General features: G+C 40.8%; 1 protein-coding gene across 22 annotated transcripts in view; it reads left to right on the top strand.

Annotated features, from left to right (window-relative positions):
* LOC116096585 (microtubule-actin cross-linking factor 1) overlaps positions 1-19,809 on the top strand; it is a 353,064-nt gene that overhangs the window by 308,356 nt on the left and 24,899 nt on the right. For 18 of the 22 annotated variants that reach the window (XM_031378560.1, XM_031378576.1, XM_031378561.1 and 15 more), the window contains 21 exons: positions 52-258; positions 3,294-3,413; positions 3,955-4,062; positions 5,408-5,626; positions 7,098-7,301; positions 7,969-7,977; positions 8,849-9,080; positions 9,678-9,904; positions 11,208-11,330; positions 11,427-11,528; positions 11,928-12,029; positions 12,122-12,295; positions 12,385-12,540; positions 12,682-12,879; positions 13,303-13,431; positions 14,003-14,176; positions 15,966-16,121; positions 16,226-16,432; positions 16,562-16,681; positions 17,574-17,743; positions 18,251-18,410. In XM_031378560.1, coding sequence (XP_031234420.1) covers positions 52-258; positions 3,294-3,413; positions 3,955-4,062; positions 5,408-5,626; positions 7,098-7,301; positions 7,969-7,977; positions 8,849-9,080; positions 9,678-9,904; positions 11,208-11,330; positions 11,427-11,528; positions 11,928-12,029; positions 12,122-12,295; positions 12,385-12,540; positions 12,682-12,879; positions 13,303-13,431; positions 14,003-14,176; positions 15,966-16,121; positions 16,226-16,432; positions 16,562-16,681; positions 17,574-17,743; positions 18,251-18,410 — 3,297 coding nt within the window. The remainder of the gene's footprint in view (positions 1-51; positions 259-3,293; positions 3,414-3,954; positions 4,063-5,407; positions 5,627-7,097; positions 7,302-7,968; positions 7,978-8,848; positions 9,081-9,677; positions 9,905-11,207; positions 11,331-11,426; positions 11,529-11,927; positions 12,030-12,121; positions 12,296-12,384; positions 12,541-12,681; positions 12,880-13,302; positions 13,432-14,002; positions 14,177-15,965; positions 16,122-16,225; positions 16,433-16,561; positions 16,682-17,573; positions 17,744-18,250; positions 18,411-19,809) is intronic. The other 4 variants (XM_031378580.1, XM_031378575.1, XM_031378574.1 and 1 more) reach the window with 1 other exon arrangement.

Here is a 19,809-nt window from a genome sequence, read left to right as displayed (position 1 = left end):
CTGATGGGCTTAATTTAGCAAGGCATGGCCTGAAAACCTTTCCCTCCTTAGGAACTGAAGAAGGAGGTCATGGAGCACAGGCTGGTGTTGGACACAGTGAATGAGGTGAGCCATGCTCTCCTAGAGCTGGTGCCTTGGAGAGCCAGAGAAGGACTGGATAAACTTGTATCTGATGCCAACGAGCAGTACAAACTGGTCAGTGACACTGTTGGACAAAGGGTAGATGAAATTGATGCTGCTATTCAGAGATCACAACAGGTAATGTTGATAATGCTGTGTGCTAGTGTTTTCGGTTGTGGGTATATGTGTGGTGTCCAGTGCTATAACATACATAAGTACAGGCTCAAGAAAAATAATGAGATCAGAATAAATAGAACAAACATACTTTAATAATGGGAAACACTGGAAGAGGTTTGATCCAGATTAAAACCAAAATACTCAACCACTTGCTACAGAGAAAAACTTGCAAGAAGAGTCCCATGTTAAAGCTATTTTATTTATTTATTTGTTTATTTATTTATTTATTTTGGGGGTTTTGTTCATTTGTTTTACTTTTTATTTATTTATTATTATATGTAAGTATACTCTCTTCAGATGCACCAGAAGAGGGCATCAGATCTCATTATGGATGGTTGTCCGCCACCATGTGGTTGCTGGGATTTGAACTCAGGAGCAGTCAGTGCTCTTAACCACTGAGCCATCTCTCCTGCCCTTGTTTTACTTTTATATGTGTGGGTGTTTTATCTGCATATGTCTGTGCATCATGTTTATACCTGGTACTAAAGAAACTAGAAGAGGGCCAATACATGGGTTCTGTAAACCAAACCCAGGTCTTTTGAAAGAGCTCTTAACCTCTCTGTAATATCTCTCTAGCCCTGCCTTTCCACTTCCCTTATATAGGATCTCACTATGTATATCCATCTTAGCCTTAAATTCACAGAAACCTGCCTGCCTCGGCCTGCTGAAAGTTGGGGTTTGGGTGTGCAGCACCACTATTTTAGCATTAGATGGCAAGGGGAAAGGTACCAAGAACTATAATTTCTTTCAAATATGCAAACCAAAATAGCACAGCCAGCCAAAAGGGAATCTTTTAGTAAACACAGGAGTCATGTTTCCCTTTTTCCTTCTGCTTTGGGGGTTGGGGAAGGGAGGGGCACATCATCTTCCTACAGCATCACTGTCACACAGCTGGTCATGCACGTATTATTATGCCATAATAACAATCACATATTCTCTCACTCATGACTGGGTGATTCCTCGAGTTCACAGTGATAAACAAATGTTGTCTGAACTATGAAGACTTCTTTGATTCCAGCTACATCCCCAATTTATCTTTAGGTTTTTCCCTAATCAATGCCAGTTATCTCCAGTTACAATGTATTATGCTTGGGAAACTGAGTTCTCACACACTTCCTATACACATACACTTTGAGACAGTGGGATGTGGCCTTGTCAGTCTCCCAATTCACATTCCCTGAACTCCTAATTCTTTTGCTTCCACATCCCAAGTGCTAGGATATGGGCCTTCTCCACCATGTCCAGTTCATTACTTTTCCCTTTAAATATAGGTTTAGCATCTTCTATTCCAAAAATGTTAAGTATTCCAAAATCTAGAAGATGCTAAACCAGTAATGTCTATATAAATATTCTAAAATTAAGAATATTTCTGTTCCTAAGCATTTCCAATAAAGGGAAGTCTTGGTTATGGTTTTATTACTATGAAGAAATACTATGACAAGGCAACTCTTATGAAGGAAAACTAACTTCCTTTCTTTCTTCCTTTCTTTCCTTCCTTCCTTCCTTCTTTCTTTTCATTCCTTTCTTCCTCTTTCTTTCTCCCTTTCTTTCTTTCTCTCTTTCTTCCTCTTTCTTTCTTTCTTTCTTTCTTTCATGTATGTTTGTGCTCTATCTGCATGTACACCTGCATGCCAGAAGAGGGCATCAGTTCCTAGTATAGATGGTTGTGAACCACCATGTGGTTGCTGGGAATTGAACTCAGGACCTCTGAAAGAGAAGCAGACAGTGTTTTTAACCACTGAGACATCTCTCCAGCCCCCAAAGGAAAACATTATTTGATGCTGGCTTACAATTTCAGAAGTTTAATCAGTTATCATCATGGTGGGAAGCATGGTAGAATACATACAGTCATGGTGCTAGAGAAGGAGCTAAGAGTTCTGTGTCTTGATCTGCTGGCTGCAGAAGGGGTCTGTGTCACACTGGCCAGACTTAAGCATATGTGATACCTCCACAGTGACACACTTCCTCCAACAAGGCCACACCTTCTTATAGTGCCACTCTCTGAGCCAAGCTTTCAAACACATGAGTCTGTGGTGGGGGTCGGGGACGAGCAAATCTCTTCAAACCACCACAGGAACTTAAATTAAACAGAGGTTAAAATAGAAGAAAAGGTTATAAAGATTAGAGAACTCTAATGATCAACAGTTGTACAGAGGCTGTTCTTAGGTTTTATGACTGAGCTTGAGGCTCTTCTAGGCCCTGTCCTTCATCTGAGCAAGTTCTTTCAACTTAACGCTACTCAATTGTCCATTTCCATTATAAATCGATATTTAAATACCTATCTATATCCAGGCATGATGGCACACACCTATAATCCCTTAGGAGGCTAACGCAGGAGCGTTATCACAAGTTACCTGAGTTACATCAAAAGGCCTTGTCCCAAAAAATAAATACAAAATAATAAATGTAAGTAAAGCTACTACTGTTTAGTGTTAGAGTTGGAGAGGGTCAGCAGAGTACCACTCTGTTAAAGTTCTCTAATTAGAAGCACACTTTGAAAGATTCTAACTGCTATTTCTACTAAGTTTTATAACTTCTTTTGAAGAAGTTGAATTCTAACTTTTCTGTATCTTCCTTTTGTAATTTTATTTTCTCTTTTGAAATATTTGTTAATTTTGTGAGACGAGGTATGCAAGCTGGCCTCATGCTTTCAATCCTCCTGCCTCAGCCTCCCAAGTGAGAGAATCCTAGGCATGCACTACCACACCTAGCCTAAAGTGTCACGTGTTGTCATCCCTGTCTTCCCTATGGTGCTGGGGATTGCACTCACAGCCTCATGTGTGTTCAGGAAGTGCTCTACCACTTGCCACAAAGCCCTCCCCACCCCCCATAGCTTGGTTTGTGATTCTTAATGAAATTGTTACCCGTTTTGAATTTACTTTTTGAGGTACAACTGTATTTCTGAAAATCCAGGCCTTTCTGTGTTGGATAATTTACAGATGCAGGAAAGAGATGCTGGCTGTACATAACTTGTTCATTTTTCCTGACTCTATTAGTATGAGCAAGCTGCTGATGCAGAACTAGCTTGGGTTGCTGAAACAAAGCGAAAGTTGATGGCACTTGGTCCAATTCGTCTAGAACAAGACCAGACTACTGCTCAGCTGCAGGTGCAAAAGGTAAGTCTAAGAGCCAGGCGCTCCCCGTGTCCTGACTGGGAGAGTGTGTGACCATCTCAGATTAAGTAGAATGGTTTGATAAGTGATGGTAGAAATTAACCTATAAATACTTGAATTGAATGAGAAAAGTATGTTTTGTTTTTGTTTTGTGGAAAAGGATAAATAAGCCTTTGAATCTGAGAAAGAATAGTTAGTGATTTCCTAGATAAATTAGGAAGAAAAGTGTTTTGTGGACAACCAAAATGATGAGCATCAAGAAAACAGTTTTAAAGATAAGCACTGATGATAGGTAAAATGAAACTTTAAGATACTTCTTGAGTCCTGGAACTCACTCTGTAGACCAGGCTGGTCTCGAACTCAGAAAACCGCCTGCCTCTGCCTCCCAAGTGCTGGGATTAAAGGTGTGTGCCACCACCGCCCAGCATTCTTACACTTATTTTTAAAGCTAGGAATCTCATTTGGCCTGTCTGGCCTTTCACCAGCACAGGCCCAGAGCAGAGTCCTTTCACTTCCTGATTTAATCATAGTTCTCTTTTCAAAGGCTTTCTCCATTGACATCATTCGACACAAAGATTCAATGGATGAGCTCTTCAGTCACCGTGGTGAAATCTTTAGCACATGTGGAGAGGAGCAGAAAGCTGTACTGCAGGTGAGTTACACTTGTTATTCATGCTGCTAATTTTTTTTAATAAGTTTATTTGTTTACTTTACATCCCAATCGAAGCTTCCCCTCCTGCCTATCATCTCAATCCTTCCCTCTCCCCTCCCTTCCCTCCTCTTCCTCTCCCTTTCACAGAAAAGGGGAGGCCTCCTGTGGACGTCACCTCACCTTGGCATGTCAAGTTGCAGTAGGACTAGGTGCTTCTTTTCCTACTGAGTCTAGACAAGGCAGCTCGGTGGGGGAAGGAGATCCAAAGTCAGGCAACAGAGTCAGAAACAGCCCCTGCCTCAGTAGTTAGGGGTCTTGTGTGAAGACCAAGCTCCACATCTATTACATATGTGTAGGGGGCCTAAGTCATGCTGCTATTCTTAGTCATGGTAAATTGAAAGTGAAACTACAAGGTCGTGTTTTAAAAGTATTTTTCTTTTACCTGCTGGACTTTGTGATTACTGATCAGGAATGGTACGTGTTGTAATCCTAGCAGTTGAGAGAGAGGCAAGAGAAGCTCGAGTCTCAGACTAGTCTGTGTTGTATTTGACCTGATCTCTAAAAGCACCACACGAGGTGCATGGTAAGCACTGTTTTTCTCAGGGAAAAAAAAGACTTGAGCTGTTCTTTGAGCTGTCCCTTTTAAGCATCTGAAGAATAAATGTTATGTTTAGAAACTTTTTCTTTTAAGCTGGCACTTTGCAGTGTTGGGTTGCCTATTTTGTTGGGCAAGTGTCTCATTGTTGTGTCTCTTTTTTTTTTTGTTTTGTTTTGGTTTTTCGAGGCAGGGTTTCTCTGTGTAGCCCTGGCTGTCCTGGAACTCACTCTGTAGACCAGGCTGGCCTTGAACTCAAAAATCTGCCTGCCTCTGCCGCTGCCTCCCAAGTGCTGGGATTAAAGGCGTGTGCTGACTGTCTCTTTTGTTTTGTTGTTATTTTGTTTGTTTTTTGGAACTGAGCCCTTGCTCCTGTGGAACTCACAGAAATGGCCTGGCTCTGCCTCCCCACCATACCCAGCACTAGAAGATTGTTTTTATTACGTCTTTCTTGTGCTGTTTTATTACCTTTTAAGCTAAATTCATACTTTTCATATCCTAGAAATAATGCATATGTGTGATAGTTACATTTGAATTAAATATGAAGAGGAAACTAAAAAAAAAACTCTTATTAATCCATCTTTGTTAATTTAGTGTGTTTCTTAACACTTGCTTGTGTGGGGGGTGTGTTTGTGTGTACAGTTTTGTTTGAGACCTTTATACATACCTGCATTTTGTTTATTATGGGAAAAAAATGTTTCTAACAGTAATCCTTTTTTTTTTCTTTCTCTTGTATTATCTGTTTTATAGGAGAAAACCGAGTGCCTAATACAGCAATATGAAGCTGTTAGCCTGCTTAACTCAGAGCGCTATGCTCGCCTAGAGCGAGCGCAGGTCTTAGTAAACCAGTTTTGGGAAACATATGAAGAGCTCAGCCCCTGGGCTGAGGAGACACTGGCATTAATAGTACAGCTGCCTCCCCCAGCTGTGGATCATGAGCAGCTCAGACAGCAGCAGGAGGACATGAGGGTAAGGAGCACGCCGAAGGGGCTATGTAACTTACTAGGAACAGCATTTATAAGGCCCACAGGGTGAGTTTCACGTACAAAGTTAATTCCTAACCAGAATTCCTTTTCATGGTGAAAATTCATGTTAACATTTTCATCGTTTAATATTAATTGATTAAAGAATAAGATATGTCAAGAAGCTATCAAGCCAGGCATGGTAGCACATGCATGCAGTCCCAGCGTTCTGAATGTTGGGGTCATGATCTAGAGGACAGCCTGGGGCACAGGGAAGTTCTAGTTCAGGCTGGGTGATAGCAAAAGGTTAAATTAAATGAGAAAGACATTTAAAATACCTTTTCTGTATAGGGATAAAGAAAGAGCTAACTAGGGCTGGGGTGTAGCTCAGTGGTAGAATATTTCTCATGTGCCTGAGGCCCAGAGTTTGATCCCCAGTCTACAAGAAAAAACAAAGAACCAGCTAAAAATCAAGGAAATTTGCAATATTTCTGAGACTTGTCGGGTATTATTTAGTGTGGCTGGATGGCCCTTCTGCTTGATTCGGTAAGAGCTGTGAAAGAACTAATCAGAGAGCATTTGCCTCCTACACTTAAGATGAAAGAGAAACTTGTAGATGTATCAACTAAAACTATGACTATGAGTAATGCCTCACATTTAAGTGTTCATTTCTGGTTTATGGTTTCTCCTTAGTACTATTCCTTTATTTATCTATCTATCTATCTATCTATCTATCTATCTATCTATCTCTCTATCTATCTATATGAAGGGAACTGACTTCTACAAGTTCACCTCTGATTTCCTTTTTTTTTTTGTTGTTTGATTCATTGATTCATTGATTTAATGTTTGTGAGTACACTGTAGCTGTCTTCAGACACACCAGAAGAGGGTGTCAGATCTCATTGCAGGTGGTTGTGAGCCACCATGTGGTTGCTGGTAACTGAACTCAGGACCTCTGGAAGAGCAGCCAGTGCTCTCAACTGCCAAGCCATCTCTCCAGCCTTCCCATATTTCTTTAAGTGAAAGATATAAACTGGACATAGCAGCAAAGTCAGAGTGGTTGAGTTACCAAGTGATTGCTATTCTCAATCTACCCTGCTTGCTGACTCAATCTGAAGTATGGACATATTAAGCTATGTAAATTGCAATGTGATGCAGAGACATACTTAAACACTGACATGACTTCCATAGTAATTGGACCTCTGATCTGGTTTGGGAAATTAAGTGAGTTACAAAGCTGGAGCTCAAAACTCCCCATATACAAGGAGAAGCCAGGACTTGCTGATTCTAACAGCTCCTTTTGTTCTTCTCAAAGTTATTACCTCTGATCAAAGTATCTGAATAACTGGTGTAAACATGCTCGCTATTTTTGATTTGTTATGACCTAGGAATCCTCATTCTTGGTCTCACTCCTTATGTTTTTATTGATTATTGCTTGTTCTCTTTACTCATATTTTAATTCATATTTCTTCCCATAGCAACTAAGGGAATCCATTGCTGAACACAAACCTCATATTGATAAGATACTAAAAATAGGTCCACAACTAAAGGAGCTAAACCCTGAGGAAGGGAAAATGGTCGAAGAAAAATACCAGAAAGCAGAAAACATGTATGCTCAAATAAAAGATGAGGTGCGCCAACGGGCCCTGGCTCTGGATGAGGCTGTGTCCCAGTCTGCTCAGGTATGTGTAACTATGTTAGGACACTCAACTGCACACTCACCTAAGCAAAGGCTGTCTGTTGACGATCCACCATCTGTAGAGCAGGAAACTGTTTACTTGCATTTATTCCCAGCATTTGTGCACTGACGCTGTATGAGAGGTGAAGTGCAGCCTAGCTGGGATGTGTAATTGTTTATTGATGGTTTCTCTGAGAACTTCATGCTAAAATGACTCTTTAACAGGGACAATTTGAGGATAAATTAATTTTGTACATCTCAAACCAGTAGTTACCTTAACAAAAGTCAGGTTCCAGCTGGTCCTGTTAATGGTAAGATTTAGAATGGCAGCACATTAATGTGAGCAGCCAACTTTAAGTTCAGAAAAAAATATGTATCCAAAGGGAGAAGTACACCAGAGAAGGGAAATCCACCAGCAGTAGACTTTACAGCACGTAGCTGCACCCTTCTCAACTAATATATTACTGTTGGTGGCACGTTTGTCGTGTCTGGGTGTTTTACTCCTGTGTTGAGTCAGTATTCTTGGTCAATACTTGTACTTACTCAAGTTTCCCACTCCCGTCCCATCTCACCCCATTGTGGAATGTGTTCCTTTGTGTTGTTGCCGCCTGCTCCCGTCTTCCTCACACCGCCTCATCCCATTGTTGTGTTGACTGCGCCCACCATTGCAGATCACAGAGGTAAGGTGCCCACTCACTCCCATGGGAACCCATTTCTCAGAGAGCCGAGAGCTGAGGACATAGCTGGAAGAAAGCTTCCCTTATCTCTTGTGGAAATTTATTGGAAGTTTATTGTGGCCATCTTGTTTGGGGTGGAATATAGGCATTAAAGAGAGATGGACCATGATTTTGTTAAGGAAATTTGTTTTTCTTGTAGGGCACTTAACATTGATGAGTCTTGCTCAATATTAAATCCAGAGTTGGTTTAAATTTTTTTTTTCCAAAAACTCATCAGTGCTGTTCTCACTTTCTAATTCTACATCAAATTATAAATAAAAAATGTTACAGGTTTATTCATTTTATTCAAAATACCAAGGAAGTGTGAACATTCCATTGGCCTTCCTTCTTACCTTTCAGCATGGCCCTTTTCCTTTGTCCCACACTGTGGGTTGTTAGACAGCATACCACAAAGTTCCCATCCATGTACACAGCAGTCGAGGGCATCTAATTTTGTCTAGTCTGTTGCATGCAACTGTCATCTGAGATACTGAGTACTGACTCTTACCAGTTTCACAGTCTTGTCCCTTTCTCGTCATATTAGTTGGAGTTGGAGAAGTATTGTGATAATACTAACCATTTTTGTTTGATTTTTGGTATATTACTTAGTATTTTTTGACTCACAAAATAAATACTGCCTTTTTCCCCCTTCTGATGGGCCAGCTCCAGTATCTAAAACAGTTTTTTTTAGAGAAAACTAAGACTGAACAGCCATTGTGCTAGACTGAACGCAGGCCATCCTAAACAATAGGTTTATACATTCACTTTATGCCCTCACATGCCCTTCAATATGATGAAGTATTACTATGATGACTAACAAGTCAACCTTGTTTAGTTTCATGATAAAATTGAACCCATGTTGGAGACTCTGGAGAATCTGTCTTCACGCCTGCGAATGCCGCCCCTGATCCCTGCTGAAGTAGACAAGATCCGAGAGTGCATCAGTGACAATAAAAGTGCCACCGTGGAGCTGGAGAAACTGCAGCCATCCTTTGAAGCCCTGAAGCGTCGGGGAGAGGAACTCATTGGGAGATCACAGGGAGCAGACAAGGATCTGGCTGCAGAAGGTACTTGGTGGATCTAATTATTTTTTAAGGAAGATAATAGAATGAACTAGAAGCTTTGGCTATCTCCAGTATCCTGCCCAGAGTCACTTCTCAAGTAATGAGTATTCCAAAAAGTCTGTGGAATTCATTTAGAATTCAGAACACATTTCCCTATTGAAATAAGGTTACAATTGGAAGCTCGATTCCCAGGCCAGGAAACAAATGTTCCTTTAACCCCTAATGTGAGTATCACAGTATCAATAGTGGGCAGAATATAACCACCTTTTGTAACACTTTCCATGGGAAACTTACAGAAAGTTCAATGAGAACGCTGGAAGGAAGCATTTCCATCTCAGCCCTTTGTGAGTTAAAGGTTTTTTATCTCACTAGATATTTTGTGTGGTATTTTCAGATTGCTTCTATGGGTCCTTTATGAGGGAGATCAACATAAGTAGAAAAAAACTACTGTAGAGTTCCCTGCTGAAGTACACTAGTAGAGGTGATAGTAGTAAAGCTACACTGAACTATAGATAATGTCAGAATTAGATTGGATTTCAGGCAGAAGTTAGATTTTGAATTTAGAGAGCTTCTGTTCACATCTCTTCTTTGCTCCTTCAGAAATCCAGGAGAAGCTGGATCAGATGGTATTCTTCTGGGAGGACATCAAAGCCCGGTCTGAAGAGCGAGAAATTAAATTCCTTGATGTCCTTGAATTAGCGGAGAAGTTCTGGTATGACATGGCAGCGCTCCTCACCACCATCAAGGACACCCAGGATATTGTCCATGACTTGGAAAGCCCTGGTATTGACCCATCCATCATCAAGCAACAGGTTGAAGCTGCTGAGGTAACAGAATCCTGTATCCACGCTCTTAGAGTATGCATGTCATTGTATGTGTGGTGGCGTGGTGGTGGTGATGATGTTTTCTTTTGTTTTGTTTTCATGGTTTTCTTGCAGTGCTAAAGACTGAACCTGGGGCTTTATACATGCTAAGCAACTGTAGTGACACTGAGCTAAGCTCCGAGCCCCCGAGTTACATTGTGTTACCTGCCAAGCCAAACTCAAATGTTTTGAAAACTTTGTTTTGTTTTTATTTTTTATTTATTTTAAAGATTTATTTATTTATTATATGTAAGTATACTGCAGCTGTCTTCAGACCCCCCCCAGAAGGCATCCAATTTCATTACGGATGGTTGTGAGCCACCATGTGGTTGCTTGGATTTGAACTCAGGACCTTAGGAAGAACAGTCAGTGCTCTTAACTGCTGAGCCATCTCTCCAGCCTTTTGTTTTGTTTTTAATGTGAGACTTTTTTCTACTTTCAGGAAAGAGATAGACAGTAGAAAATTAAAAATTCTGAATTCATCACCCAGGGATAGCAAGTTACTTAAACACATCTTTTTCTAGTCTTTCTGGGCTGTCTAATTTTCATTAGACGGACTTCACGTGATTTCCATTTGGCATAAGCAATACCTGGTCTCACCATCTTGTTTTAGATGTTTTTCATATGGAACCTCTCTGCTCCCTTACCCTCTCTGTTGGTGTGTGACCCGTGTCTCATGCTCTGACAGAGAACTGTTTGTGTGGGAGATTATGTAGCCCTGGTCTGTCAGCACTGACATTTGTGACTTGCACTGTGTTCTTTCATATATTTCTTCATGGAGCCAGGAGGAACTGGTAAATTATCAAAGCTCATTATACACTCCAAATTTATGCTCTAGTTGCCACTTTGCCATTATTACATGCTCATATCTTATAACTTATGTATATAATACTTTTTTTTTTTCTCGGAGACAGAGAGGGCTTCTCTGTGTAGCCCTGATTGTCCTGGAGCTTACTCTGTAGACCAGACTGGCCTTGAACTCACAGAGTTCTGCTTATCTCTGCCTTCCCAGTGCTGGGACCAAAGGTGTGCACTGCCACGCCCAGCACCAATACATTTTCCTTTGTATGTCCATTGAGACCACTTGTGAATGTGAGGCTGCACTCTCTAGATAAGGAATGACTTAAAGAGTAAAAACCATTTTGTGATTCTTGGGATTTTGCTAAGTGTTTGACCTTGATGGGAGTGGGGTCCGTGTTGCATTGCAAAGCTTGAGATGCTATGTTCTGCCTCTGTTTTGACTCATTGTCTGCTCCTTTCCATGTAGACTATTAAGGAGGAGACAGATGGTCTGCATGAGGAATTAGAGTTCATTAGAATCCTTGGAGCAGATTTGATTTTTGCCTGTGGAGAAACTGAGAAGCCTGAAGTGAAGAAGAGCATTGATGAGGTGTGGGGCGAGGGCGGGGTTCAGATGAGACACATATAGCACAGCGTCTCCAGAGAGGCATTACTAGCAGAATTTGATTAAATGTTTTTCCCATAGATGAATAATGCTTGGGAGAACTTAAATAAAACTTGGAAGGAAAGGCTGGAAAAGCTTGAGGATGCCATGCAAGCTGCTGTGCAGTATCAGGACACTCTCCAGGTAAGCGGCTGGAGATGCCCACAAAAGAAATATATGTGCTGCTTTCTCGTCATTTTCTAAGTCTGGTGCAGAGTGGCTCCCTTTCAGTACTGCAGTGTTTTGAAGCCTCACCTTCAAGTATTGCTCTCACCTTTCTGGCCTATGTTTCCCACTTCTGTTGAGAAAAGTGTTGATATAAAATACATCCAAGTTTTGACTACTCCTGCTATTTTTATTGTCATTGCTTGCTTGTCATATTTGTACCCATTCAGCTACTCAATGAAGCTGGCCTAATTGTGTAAGTCACTGCTTGCTTGTGAGCCTAAACCCATACACTCATGAAGCCCAACATTGATAAGGAGATGTTCTTCTCTTCTAACATCATGTCTTTGTTTTTATGTATTTGTATTTGTATTTCAGGCTATGTTTGACTGGCTAGACAACACTGTGATCAAGCTCTGCACCATGCCCCCAGTGGGCACTGACCTCAACACTGTCAAAGATCAGTTAAATGAGATGAAGGTCGGTACCCAGGAAAGGCTCTGAAAAGCGAGTTGCTTATTTTTAATAATGGAGACTTCAGTTGATGTTAACATTAAGTAAATCTTTTGTAGGAGTTCAAAGTAGAAGTTTACCAACAGCAAATTGAGATGGAAAAACTCAATCACCAGGGTGAATTGATGTTAAAGAAAGCTACCGATGAAACTGACAGAGATATTATACGAGAACCACTGACAGAACTCAAGCACCTCTGGGAGAATCTGGGTGAGAAGATTGCCCATAGACAGGTAAGGCTAGTGTAGGTAACATGGGTTGGTGAACTACCCTCTGCTCGCTCTGAGTTCCTAACAAGTGTTCTTTGTCTTGTCCTGAGCAGCATAAGCTAGAAGGTGCTCTCTTGGCCCTGGGCCAGTTCCAGCATGCCTTAGAGGAACTAATGAGCTGGCTAACACACACTGAAGAGCTGCTGGATGCTCAGAGACCAATAAGTGGAGACCCCAAAGTCATTGAAGTTGAGCTTGCAAAGCACCATGTAAGTGTTTTCATTCCTACCTAATTCTGCCGGTTTGAGACCAGTTACTGCCACCAGAAGCTTAATATCATATGGACCTTAAGGAGCTAGGTTTAATGACATTGGAAGAGATAAATTATGCCATTCAACATTTTTTTTTAGGTTCTAAAAAATGATGTTTTGGCTCATCAAGCCACGGTGGAAACAGTCAACAAAGCTGGCAATGAACTCCTGGAGTCTAGTGCTGGAGATGATGCCAGCAGCCTAAGAAGCCGCCTGGAAACCATGAACCAGTGCTGGGAATCTGTGCTGCAGAAGACAGAGGAGAGGGAGCAGCAGTTGCAGTCAACTCTGCAGCAGGTATGCGTGTCATCATCTAGATGGACTCGCACTGGGAGAGGCTCACGTGAGGGAAGGGAAGCCATCTGGGGTTGAACCCCTTTTGAAAAGAGCAGCTTTTGATGGGTGGGGTCCTTCAGGATTGTTCGCAGTTCAGGGTAGTCACTCTGAGTTCAGGGTGACTTGTTCTGAGTTCAGGTTTTTCCTATAGCATGTCAGGCTCCTCCCCATCAGATTTAAGTATGCATCTGCTGTGTTATAGTGAGGTCTGAGGATTTGGCTAGATTCTAGCTATAAGCAAGCAGATTATGCCTATCCAGAGACAAACTAACTACTCTGCCTGAGACCAGCTTCAGAATCCTCCCAGTATGTTCAGATATTCTAAAAGTTTGCTTTTATAGCTGATTGCTTACTGATACTGCTGATGTGTCTTTTTCTCAAAAGGCCCAGGGTTTCCACAGTGAAATTGAAGATTTCCTCTTAGAACTCAATAGAATGGAGAACCAACTTTCTGCATCTAAACCTACAGGAGGACTCCCTGAGACTGCCAGAGAACAGCTTGATACACACATGGTAACACCGGTTTCTTCAAACGGCACATAAGCATCTTACATTCAGTAGTCTCTCTGAGAGACTTATATCCTGGGAGTCTACGATGTTAGTCAGCTCTTCTACAAACATCAGTCCTGACATGGGTGGCAGTAGTAAAGGAAAGAGTCAGCTAGAAAGCCGTCAGTGAGCTGGTAAACTTTGTGAGAGCATCACCAATATGCTTGTATTTGGTAAGAGTTTAGAGAAATCTGAAAGATGCTGACAGTATTTTAAGAGAGCCTGCAGACAACAAAAGGCAGCATCATTTCTAGGCAAATCCTGAAGAAAGCGGAAAAATAAATTCCTACACACTAGTTTTGAGGTCTTTAGGATCCTTAAAAAAATTTCATTTTCTTGGTGAAGAGTTGATTGTTTTTATCTTAAGGAAGAATTCTGGGTTTAATTTACTGACATCTCATACTTGGAACTGAGCCTAAAAGGGACTTATATCAAGACAAGGCCTTCCTCAACTTTTCCGGACTGTACTATGAAGTCTGGGAGGCGTCTTTCGGGAAGTAGATACTATTGATATCTTTTCTGCCTTCTTTTGTAGGAACTGCATTCCCAGCTGAGAGCCAAGGAGGAGATTTACAATCAGCTGCTTGACAAGGGCAGGCTTATGCTTCTTAGCCGTGGTGATTCTGGGTCTGGCTCAAAAACAGAACAGAGTGTAGCACTCTTGGAACAGAAGTGGCATGTGGTCAGCAGTAAGATGGAAGAAAGAAAGGTACCTACCACTGCAGAACACTGTTTGAGCAGTGTGTTCGGTGACCATATGACATCACTGTCTTCATTTTTGAAGATGGGTGTGTTGTGATATGTCAGAGAACTTACTTCAAAATGGACTTTATATTAATCTATCTAGCATTAATCTTTAGTTTGTATTCCTACTTACAATGTTTTGCTGGAGTTTATAACATTGAGTTGAGAAGATGGGGACAAGGCAATATAAGAAGTGTGACCAGCAATTTTCTTTTAAGGAATTTTTACTGAAGATCAGAAGAAAAGTAAATTATGACCTCTTCCCATTAATTCTCAGAAATTGGATTATAAGAGGGGATATGAACTCAAGGCTTTTTTCGAAAAAGTTGGGGTTTGTTTGTTTTGTTTGGTTTTTTTTGTTGTTGTTGTTTGTTTTGTTTTGTTTTTAATGGCTACAGAATCTCATTCTCTTCTTTGATAGTCAGGTCAAGTATAAAATCTGCAAATAAACTCATTGGCCACTCCACTCAATCAATAGTGAGGCGTGTGTCCTGCACACAGTACTAGGTGTTGGTTGGAAGAGTAAGCAAGCAGACCAGTCATTTAGAATGCTTGGGCAGAACACAAAACACGTTCGCTGGTACTAAGGGACATTTTTAGAGAAGCACTAGTTTGTAAGGTTGTCCTGGTGCAGGCTTCTGTGCTCTTGTGTTGTAGAGACTAGCCAAAAGGACCTGAATATAATCCTGTGTTCTGATTTTTGTTCTCTGTCCTGTAGAAGGCAGAGCGAAATCAATGAGAGAAACTGAAGCAGAGTCTAACTCAATTAAGTTTCTTAAGGATTTTGAGACATGGGAATCTCAAATTTAAGGGCAGTGTGGGCAGTAAAGCAAGAAAAAATAGACTTCAGTATTAATTTCTAAACAGGTCTGAAAGCTTTGATATTATTATTCACCTGATTGATATATTGTTTATATCATCCTTTTTTCAATGCTAGAGATGGAATCTAGGGCCTCGCTTGTGCTAGGGCAAGGATTCTCACACTCTACATTGTATGTCTTTAGAATATTCATTATAAAATAGCCTGAAAGGATGAAGAAGAGGAGAAAAATACCTGTAATCTAATCAACTACAATTCGTAGCAGTTTCGGTTTTTAGTGTACCAAAAACCAGAAGAGTGTGGTTTTTTTGTTTTTTTTTTTTGGTTTTTTGAGACAGGGTTTCTCTGTGTAGTCCTGGCTGTCCTGGAACTTATTCTGTAGACCAGGCTGGCATCGAACTCAGAAATCCGCCTGCCTCTGCCTCCCAAGTGCTGGGGTTAAAGGCGTGCGCCACCACCGCCCGGCCTGGAAGAGTGTTTTTAATATACTCATTTTACTCATTCTTTGAATGTGTTCATTTTTAATATATTCTGGATATAATCACTTTTTTTTAAAAAAAATCATCATTTTACTTTACCTACCTAGTGGATGGCCACAGCTGTCCACTAAGAAGCCGTGGCAAAAGATCCTGTAGAGTTAGAGCTTGTGGGCCGTGGACTGGGAACGTGTTAATGGAGAATAGCATTTGCCATGAATGTGCCATTATTTTCTGCCATTCTCAATTGTGCCTTTTCCTTTTTTATTTACTCCAGGGTGTTTTAGCTTCAGACCCTTAACATTTAGAACTCCAGAATCTTTTATATTTGAGGCATATTTAGTAGTTCATTAAGTGAGTCTTGCCTCATTTAATCTGGTATACATCTCATGCCTTTGTTGTAAAAGATGTAATTTCTGAACTTGGTGTTTCTTCTGCGTGTTTTATTTAAAATTCAGTCAAAGCTTGAAGAGGCTCTCAGCCTGGCAACAGAATTCCAGAATTCCTTGCAAGAATTTATCAACTGGCTTACTCTAGCAGAGCAGAGTTTAAACATCGCCTCTCCTCCCAGCCTGATTTTGAACACTGTTCTTTCCCAGATAGAAGAGCACAAGGTAATTGTGCCTTAAGATGATGTTACCGTCCCTTTAAAAAGAGTCATTCAAAGGAGTGTTCTTTCACCTTGTTGTGTCTAAAAGGAGTACTGTGTTCCCCACAGGTTTTTGCTAATGAAGTAAATGCTCATCGAGACCAGATCATTGAACTGGATCAAACAGGGAACCAGTTGAAGTTCCTTAGTCAGAAACAGGATGTTGTCTTGATCAAGAATTTGTTAGTTAGTGTACAGTCCCGGTGGGAGAAGGTTGTCCAGCGGTCTATTGAAAGGGGGCGATCACTGGATGATGCCAGGAAGCGGGCAAAGCAAGTAAGTCATGAAAGAGGGCGTGACTTGGTGAACAGCCTTGAGTCCTGAACCTCTGAAGTGATGCTCATAGATGAGTTGTATAGCTTGCACATTCTTTTCTTTTACAATGTATATCGTACTTGATTTTAGTTCCATGAAGCTTGGAAAAAACTGATTGACTGGCTAGAAGATGCAGAGGGTCATCTGGACTCAGAACTGGAGATTTCCAACGACCCAGACAAAATCAAACTTCAGCTTTCTAAACATAAGGTAAAATAGTTCATTGCTGTGAGATCCTAAGCTTAGTATTCACCAAAGTTCGCTGCTTACTGAAAATGGAAACCAGAGCCTGTTAAAAAACAGTTGATTCTGTTAAAATAGCAAGAAGGGACTAGGAATGTAAATCATTTGGTAACAGTTCTTTTTTTTTTGTCTTATTGGATATTTTCTTTATTTACATTTCAAATGTTATCCCCTTTCCCGGTCCTGTTCCCCCCCCCCCCAAGACCCTCATCCCATCCCCCCCTTGGTAATATTCTTGCCTAGCATGCACAAGGCTCCTCATTTGACTCCCTAGCACCTCATGAGCCAGCTATGGTGGCACGTGTGTGTAATCCCAAGAAGAGAAAGATCAGAAATCCAAGACCAACCTAGAATATGTGAACTTTGTTTAAAAAAAAAAATGAAGATGAAAGCCAAGCATGGTGGCAAATATATGTAATCCTAGCACTTTACAAAAGCTAGACAAGTGTCTTGCCTCTGCTATAACCAACCCCAGAGGCCCATGGGTACTTAGATAACATGACATCCATACTTTTCATGTAATATCTAAGCAAACTGCTTACATGACATCCAAAAGTATGGGGTTTTAGAAATTGCCATGTGCAATTGTATGTGGTATAAACAAAAGTTATAAATTTCTTTTAAAGGAAAGCTATTGTTTTAGTTTAGTTTTTTGTTTGTTTGTTTGTTTTTATGCTATATTTACTTTATAAACCCAAAAAAGAAGCTGATTTTTAAATCAAAATATGTTCCATTTATTGGAGGATTGGGACTTAAACCCCGTGCTATTATCTGATTTTTAATATGTGTGTATATGTCATTTGTTTTTTCTTTCTCTCTTTCTTTCTTTCTTTCTTCCTTTCTTTCTTTGTGGAAACAGGAATTTCAGAAAACTCTTGGTGGCAAACAGCCTGTGTATGATACCACAATCAGAACTGGCAGAGCACTAAAAGAAAAGACTTTGCTTGCTGATGATACTCAGAAACTTGACAACTTGCTAGGAGAAGTCAGAGACAAATGGGATACTGTCTGTGGCAAGTCTGTAGAGCGGTGAGCATGAGTGTCCCCTATAAGGGCAGACCTATACAGATATGGCGTACCAAAGTATGTAAGAGATTGTCACTAAATTAAAATAGGAATAAGGAAGCTGGATAGATGGCTTAGTGACTAAGAACACTTGTTGCTCTTACAGAGGACAGGCATTTGGTTCCCATCATCCATATGGTGCCTCCTGTTCATGATCAATTCTAGGTGATTGATACCCATAACTCCAGGTCTAGGGGATCCAACACCCTCTTTTGACCTTTGCAGGCACCAGGCACACATAGGTGCACAGACATACTGCGGGCAAACCACTTATAAAATAAATCTTATCTAGACATACGTTGATTTAAAATGTCTGGGCATTTCTCTTACTTGTTATTAGTCTATTTATAACTGCTCTAATATAGAAGTTATCTGCATAGAGTTTAAGCAGTATTCCCTTCCAACAGTTAGAACTGTGAGCATTGATTCTTTATTTATTTTAAATCACTGAGTTTTGTATGCCTTTCTCAGACAGCACAAGTTGGAAGAAGCCTTACTGTTCTCAGGCCAGTTCATGGATGCTTTGCAGGCTTTAGTTGACTGGTTGTACAAGGTAGAGCCACAGTTGGCTGAGGACCAGCCTGTGCATGGGGACCTTGACCTCGTCATGAACCTCATGGATGCCCATAAGGTGAGGAGCAAGAATTGGCTTCTTGGGAAACAAAGCCAGAGCCTTGTCTCGATCTGCACCCTCTGCTGTGCTGACCACCTAGAGAAGAGGGAATGCTTGATGAGGATGTCTGGAGGAGCAGCCCTCTGTCTTTTGTGTTTAGACAAACTTTAACCAGATGTGCTGGTACACACCTTTAATCTCTGAGTTCAAGGGTAGTCTGGTTTACAAGGCAAGCTCCAGAACAACCAGGAATACATAGAGAAACTCTATCTACAAAACAAAACAACTTATTGCTGGGATTTTTGCAACAGTCACAAAGACCTTACCAGAATTGGTTTGATTCAGACTTGGCAGCCTGTGAAGAGATTCTTTCTCCCTGTTTGTCTCTTGGTTCAATATCAGTTGAAATTTAAATTCAGGGGGAAACTGTAAAGAAATCCATTTCCACTAACACTTAAGGAAATGGGAGAATTTTTTTCTAACCACCTTGTATAATAACAAGCCTACCACTATATATACCACCAGTTCATCTGCCCTGTGCGTGTTGTATTGAGCTATATAATGCTCTTCTGTTTTAACACAAAACATTCTATTTTGCCTTGAAACACATTCTATGGGCCAGTGAGATAGCTCTACAGGTGATGGGGTTTGCTGCCAAGCCTAACAACCCAGGTTTAATCCCTGGAACCCACATGGTGAAAGGAGAGAAATGACTCCAGCAAGCTATCCTCTGACTTCCATACCTGTCTACACATAAAAACAGAACCAGAACTAAGTGTAATTTATCACATTCTCTGTACTTCAGGTATGTTCTTTCTTATCTCCCTCAAGTCTAGAAATACTGGTATAATTACTCCCAGTTTTTAGGTTAGGAAAAGTTTAGTAAGCACCTTTTCCAAAGTCAAGCAGGTCAGGATGCCTGAACTGACATTCATAGCTAGATCTTCTGAAGTGTCTTAACACACACACACACACACACACACACACACATACTCTCTCACACAGGTTGAATATGGATTAAAGCACAGGCATTGAGGGAGAAAGGAGTTGGTGGTGCGGGCTTCTTGAGAGTCACCTACTTGTTCTCTCTGCATAAATAAGACATCTGACAAGAACCTACCAAGGAGACTGCTTGTTCTGTGGTTTTACTTTTTACATAAACCATTTATCAGACACAGGGCTAAAGAGATTGCTCACCAGTTAAGAGCACGCTTGTTCTTTCAGAGGTCCTGGTTTCAGTTCCCAGCACCCACATGGTGGCTGACAACCATCCATAGTTCCAATTCCAAGGGATCTGACGCCCTCTCTGGCCTTTGGCACTAGGCATGCAGACTGCAAGCAAAACACTCCTATACAAAATAAAATAAATAATTCTTAAAAATTGAAAAAATTCATTTACCAAACAACTAATTCCCAA

Source organism: Mastomys coucha, unplaced genomic scaffold (assembly GCF_008632895.1).
Source record: "Mastomys coucha isolate ucsf_1 unplaced genomic scaffold, UCSF_Mcou_1 pScaffold18, whole genome shotgun sequence".
NCBI lineage: Eukaryota > Metazoa > Chordata > Mammalia > Rodentia > Muridae > Mastomys > Mastomys coucha.
This window is presented reverse-complemented; position numbering and strand designations above follow the sequence as displayed.